This window comes from Cebus imitator, unplaced genomic scaffold (genome assembly GCF_001604975.1).
Source record: "Cebus imitator isolate Cc_AM_T3 unplaced genomic scaffold, Cebus_imitator-1.0 Scaffold265, whole genome shotgun sequence".
NCBI classification, from domain to species: domain Eukaryota; kingdom Metazoa; phylum Chordata; class Mammalia; order Primates; family Cebidae; genus Cebus; species Cebus imitator.
Genome location: NW_016107580.1, coordinates 2,684,972 through 2,690,517, shown reverse-complemented (window position 1 = coordinate 2,690,517; position 5,546 = coordinate 2,684,972). Strand labels below are relative to the sequence as shown.

The 5,546-nt window shown below is 43.0% G+C and overlaps 1 protein-coding gene across 9 annotated transcripts in view; it reads right to left on the bottom strand.

Annotated features, from left to right (window-relative positions):
• RIC3 (RIC3 acetylcholine receptor chaperone) overlaps positions 1-3,964 on the bottom strand; it is a 68,806-nt gene extending 64,842 nt beyond the window's left edge. For 8 of the 9 annotated variants that reach the window (XR_005195718.1, XR_001816970.2, XR_005195719.1 and 5 more), the window contains exon 1: positions 3,402-3,764. Coding sequence is in view for 6 of the 9 variants with exons in the window: in XM_017500347.2 (XP_017355836.1) it covers positions 3,402-3,525 (124 nt within the window). In the remaining 3 variants the exon portion in view is untranslated. Of the gene's footprint in view, positions 1-3,401 lie in introns of all 9 variants that reach the window. The other variant, XM_037728437.1, reaches the window with a different exon arrangement.
• Positions 3,965-5,546: the final 1,582 nt, after the last annotated feature.

Sequence of the window (5,546 nt, the reverse complement as noted above, 5' to 3'; positions counted from 1 at the left end):
TAGACCAATGGAACAGAACAGAGGCCTCGGAGGCAACACCACACATCTACAACCATGTGATCTTTGGCAAACCTGACAAAAACAAGCAATGGGGAAAGGATTCCCTGTTTAATAAATGGTGTTGGGAAAACCGTCTAGCCATGTGCAGAAAGCAGAAACTGGACACCTTCCTGACACCTTACACTAAAATTAACTCCAGATGGATGAAAGACTTAAACATAAGACCTAATACCATTAAAACCCTAGAAGAAAATCTAGGGAAAACCATTCAGGACATAGGCATAGGCAAAGACCTGATGACCAAAACACCAAAAGCATTGGCAACAAAAGCCAAAAGAGACAAATGGGACCTAATCAAACTCCACAGCTTCTGCACAGCAAAAGATAACACTCATTAGAGTGAATCGGCAACCAATGGAGTGGGGAAAATTTTTTGCCAGCTACCCATCTGACAAAGGGCTGCTAGCCAGAATCTACAAAGAACTAAAACAGATTTACAAGGAAAAAAAAAGCCCATTCAAAAGTGGGGAAGGATATGCCTTCTTTACAAAAGAAGACATACATGAGGCCAAAAAACATATGAAAAAATGCTCAACATCACTGGTCGTTAGAGAAATGAAAATCAAAACTACCTTGAGATACCATCTCACGCCAGTTAGAATGGCGATCATTAAAAAATCTGGAGACAACAGATGCTGGAGAGGATGTGGAGAAATAGGAACACTTTTACACCGCTGGTGGGAGTGTAAATTAGTTCAACCATTGTGGAAGACAATGTGGCGATTCCTTAAGAACCTAGAAATAGAAATTCCATTTGACCCAGCAATTCCATTACTGGGTATATATCCAAAGGATTATAAATCGTTCTATTATAAGGACACATGCACACGAATGTTCATTGCAGCACTGTTTACAATAGCAAAGACTTGGAACCAACCCAAATGCCCATTGATGATAGACTGGACGGGAAAATGTGGCACATATACACATGGAATACTATGCAGCCATCAAAAACGATGAGTTTGTGTCCTTTGTAGGGATATGGATGAACTTGGAAACCATCATTCTCAGCAAACTGACACAAGAGCAGAAAATCAAACACCGCATGTTCTCACTTACAGGTGGGTGTTGAACAACGAGAACACATGGACACAGGGAGGGGAGTATCACACACTGGGGTCTGTCAGGGGGGAAATAGGGGAGGGACAGCGGAGGGTGGGGAGTTGGGGAGAGACAGCATGGGGAGAAATGCCAGATATAGGTAATGGGGAGGAAGGCAGCAAATCACACTGCCATGTGTGTACCTATGCAACAATCTTGCATATTCTTCACATGTACCCCAAAACCTAAAATGCAATAAAAAAAAATAAAAATAAAAATAAAAAGAACAAGGAACAATGCTTAAAGAGGTGTTAAGGCTGTCAGTTACTGAAGCCAAGCTGCACGAGATAGGGGATGAATCACAACCCTGCTTACACCTTGCAGCTTCACTATATCAGTGGCAACAAACAATGAGTGCCTGTGCTTGCCTCTGCTCACATCATCTCCCTCCACCAACAGGCAAGTTAATTATGCAAATAAAGGCGGCAGCTGTTGTGCAGTTGAAAGAGCCTGGTCGCAGTAACTGGTAATCTTTTGCAGACCCGTAAAAATGGAGTTGAAGAAACAGCTCTAAATTGGCACCATTTGTGCAGATGTAAGTTTCCTACTTACATTATAAAAATAAATAAATAAATGAAAGTAGAAAAAAAAAAGAAATAGTAGTAAGAAAGACAAAGTCCCTGCCCTTGCAAACCTACATTCTAGAAGGCGGAGACAAATAAACAATTAAACACTTAAGAATATTCCATATCATATAATGATGTCTACCATGGAAAATATAAAACATGATAAAATAGGGAATGTTGGGAGAGGAAATAATTATTTTAGTTAGGGTCATTAGGGGAAGTGTCTCCGAGGAGCTTTCATTTGAGCAGAAATCTGAATGATGAGAAGGGCACGGAGGGAAGAGAACAGCACTTCAGGAATAAAGGGAACTGAAAATACAAAGATCCTAAGATGAGAACGCTGAATACCAACACTTGAGTTCTCATGGGAACAACCCATGTCTAATCTCCACTCCACGCTTTCTACAACGTTCAGAAGTGTGTCTCTCACTCACATTCAATACTACTTGTTCAAGATAATTCACCATAATGGAAAGACAAGTTAAAAAAAAAAAACTGTTTTAGAAGAATCTTCACTATTCAGGATCATCATGAATTTACTCTTCTTCAAGGCAGATAAATTAACAAAGTAGGTAAAAATCTTTGGGATTTTCAATAAGACAGAAAGAAAAAAAAGAACAAATATGGAAAGATGTTTTAGAAGTCTCTTCCAGGTGGATAATCTTACAATCTTACAAGCATAAAGATTATCAGGCAAATTCTGTAAACAGAATTATCTGTGTTCAATCAGCCTTCCAACCCTAAAGGGTGGTGCTTTACATTTACAGTGTGTAGGACGCTAAAGGAATGGAACTACAGCCAATGTGCATAAAGCAGAGGGAAGTGGATTCGAGTTCAAAAGGAGCTGTCCAGCAACCAACAGTTTGAACACTACTGGAAGTGTTCAGACACCGTAAAACCATATCTTAAAGACGTTACAAGGATAATTTACAGGAGAAAGTTACGAGTAGAGCTTCATGACCTGTAGAGAATTGTTCTGGTTCCTCCTCCCACCCTTCAGCACCATGCCTTTACATTCATTCTGTAAAAGCTCCCCAGTTCAGCTAAGAGGATGAATTTTTAAACACCACATACATCAGGCCAACAACAAAGAATTAACAGACAAATACTGCTTCAATAAGGGGAACGTAATAATTTGTTTCAGTAACTAAAACTGGGGTTATTAAAACCTTCAAGATATATTTTTAAAGGCACAAGAAGAGCCTGAAGCAGTGAGCGCCCAGCACCAGGTTGAAAGAACATAATGAATTAAGGTTTGCTGTACCAATTCCATTTGCCTTGATTTAGCACAAAGCGCGTCAGAAAGTACACGGTAACCCTAAAGAGGGAAACCCAGCTGGGAACCCTTGAACAGATAGTGACAAGATGAGTTAAGCCAGTGGGTGAAGAGAGAAGGGACTGCGCGTAAACGGGAGTGTGCAAGACCACCTAAAGGATGCCCAGACATGCATACATTCCTGGCCCTTCCTGCAGCAGAACCAGCTAGGCCGCCGCCCGCAGACAACCACGGAACCATGGGGACTGGCCCTTCAAAGCCGTCTCGTCCGCCCTCTCCAGCCAGTTTGGTGGATATTTCGGTGAAGGCTGCAGCCTCCCAGAGTCACCCCTCCCTCGAGCAGCGTTCTCCGTACTCGTCGGCGCCAGGCAGCTCAGAGCAAGCTGGCATGCTCTTACCTTCAGGTGTGGGTGGCGGCTCCTGCCGCTTCCCGCGGGACAGGAAGGCCTTGGGCAGCAGTAGCGACAGAGCCAGGACGAGCCCAGAAGCCAGAGCGACTCTCTGCACTGTGGAGTACGCCATGACTGCTCACGGTGGCCGCAGGGGCAGACGCCAGCTGGAACCGGAACCGGAACCGCAGCGCTGGCAGCCTCTCCCGACTCAACCGCGGGCGGCGCGGGCAGCGCGGACGGCGGCGCGCGAGGGACAAGGTGCGCGAAATGCCCGCGCCCCCACCTCCACTGTCCGCAGCTGACCTGCTCTTTCCGCGTGGTTACTCGTCACTATAAATGTTACCCTCGCCTTCCCATTCATACTAACTAAAAACTCCTCCTTCTCCCTCACTCCCCATGTTCGTCTGTTACTGAGTCCTGTGCATTCTACCGCCTATACATCCGGCCGACATACCCGGATCTCCATCCCCACTTACTACCACTGCGCGCCGCTCACCCGTAGACCACAACATCGAGTTCTTCCTCATTTCCATGAACTCACTTTCAGCTTCCACTCATGCCCCTCGCATTCATTCTCCATCTGCAGCCAGGGGCGATAATGCTAAAACACAAGACTAATTTTCTCTCTCTACAGCTTAAAACCTTTTAACTCTCCATTATCTTCAGAACAATAGTCAAACTCCTGTGACCTGAGCACCCTGCATGATCTGGTCTTACCAATGCTCCTTCCAAACTGGATGATGTGCTCTTTCTCTAGCATATTGCCTGTCTAAAGAGAAACTTTGCTCGTCCTGTTCCCACTGCCTGGAAAGTTCTTGACACCATCTCCACTTGTCAAAAACTTCTCTGAAGAACAGCTTAAAAACACTGTATCCCCAAACCTAAAACGCAATTAGAAAAAAAAAAAAATATATATATATATATATATATGTAAACAAAACACTGCTGTCTCGAAACTTTTTCAGTCAGCCTCTCCTTCCTCTACAATCCCACCGGTCTTTGTTACTGTCTGCATTCGTTCGTTTAACATTTTTGAGTTTTTACTATGTATTAGACCCTCAACTTGGTACTGCAGGGTCTGATGAATAAAATGGATCCTCTTTGTAGGGCAGATAATTAGGTAAAAAAAAAAAATCAGGAAATATTCTGGGGCCTGGAGCAGTCTGCTCAACTGGTAGGAGGAAAAGTCAAGAAAAGCTCCTTTGAGAAGGTGAAATTTGAGTTAGCTGTTGAAGAATGAGTAACTTACTAGGCAGACAGGTGAGATGGGTTAGAAAGATATTCCAGGAAAAAGGAGGCCAAAAAACAAAGGTAAAGCTGGAAGCTTCCTGGTGTGTTCAGAAAGGTATTGGTAATTCATTTTGGCGGGGGCAAAGAGTGGTGACAGGACACGAAGTGCACAAATACAGTGCACAGGAGATACATTGTGAAAAGCTTAGGTAGAACTTCCAGTTAAACATGGCATATGTAACATATGCGTTTATCTTTGCTTTCCTGAGACAGTGCCCAAAAATGAAAATAAAGAGATAAAGTGTATAAACTACAAGACTAAATAGAATGATAGAAAACGTGACAGCAGATGAGAAATGTCAATTTTGTAAGATGCACACAACACTGTCCAATAGAAACATAATGCCAGCCACATATGTAATTTAAAATTTTTCAGTAGCCATGTTTGAAAAGTAAAAATAAGTAAAATTTATTTTAATAATATTTTATTTAAAACAAGATATCAAGAACATCATTTCAAATTTGATCAGCACGATAGTGTGGCATATTAGCTGCTACATTGGATAGCGCAGGTGTAGAGCATGAAAAGTTAGATGCCTTGGAGGGAAAGCCTGTAGGAAATAAACTAATTTGCCCCTCAGAACCTGCGCTCTTAAGAATTGGAGGTACGGGGCTTCTTTAAAGCCAAGGATGCAGAGTGGGGCTGAATGAAGGATTGGCTGGAAATCTGATTAAAAGGCAGTTGAGGCTGGATGAAGTGGCTCACACCTATAATCCCAGGGCTTTGGGAGGCCAAGGCTGGAGGATAGCTTCAGACCAGGAGTTCAAGACCAGCCTGGGCAACATAGTGAGAGCCCTAATCTCTACTAAAAAATGTAAAAAATTAAGAAAAATGTAAAAAAATTAGCCAGGCATGGTGGT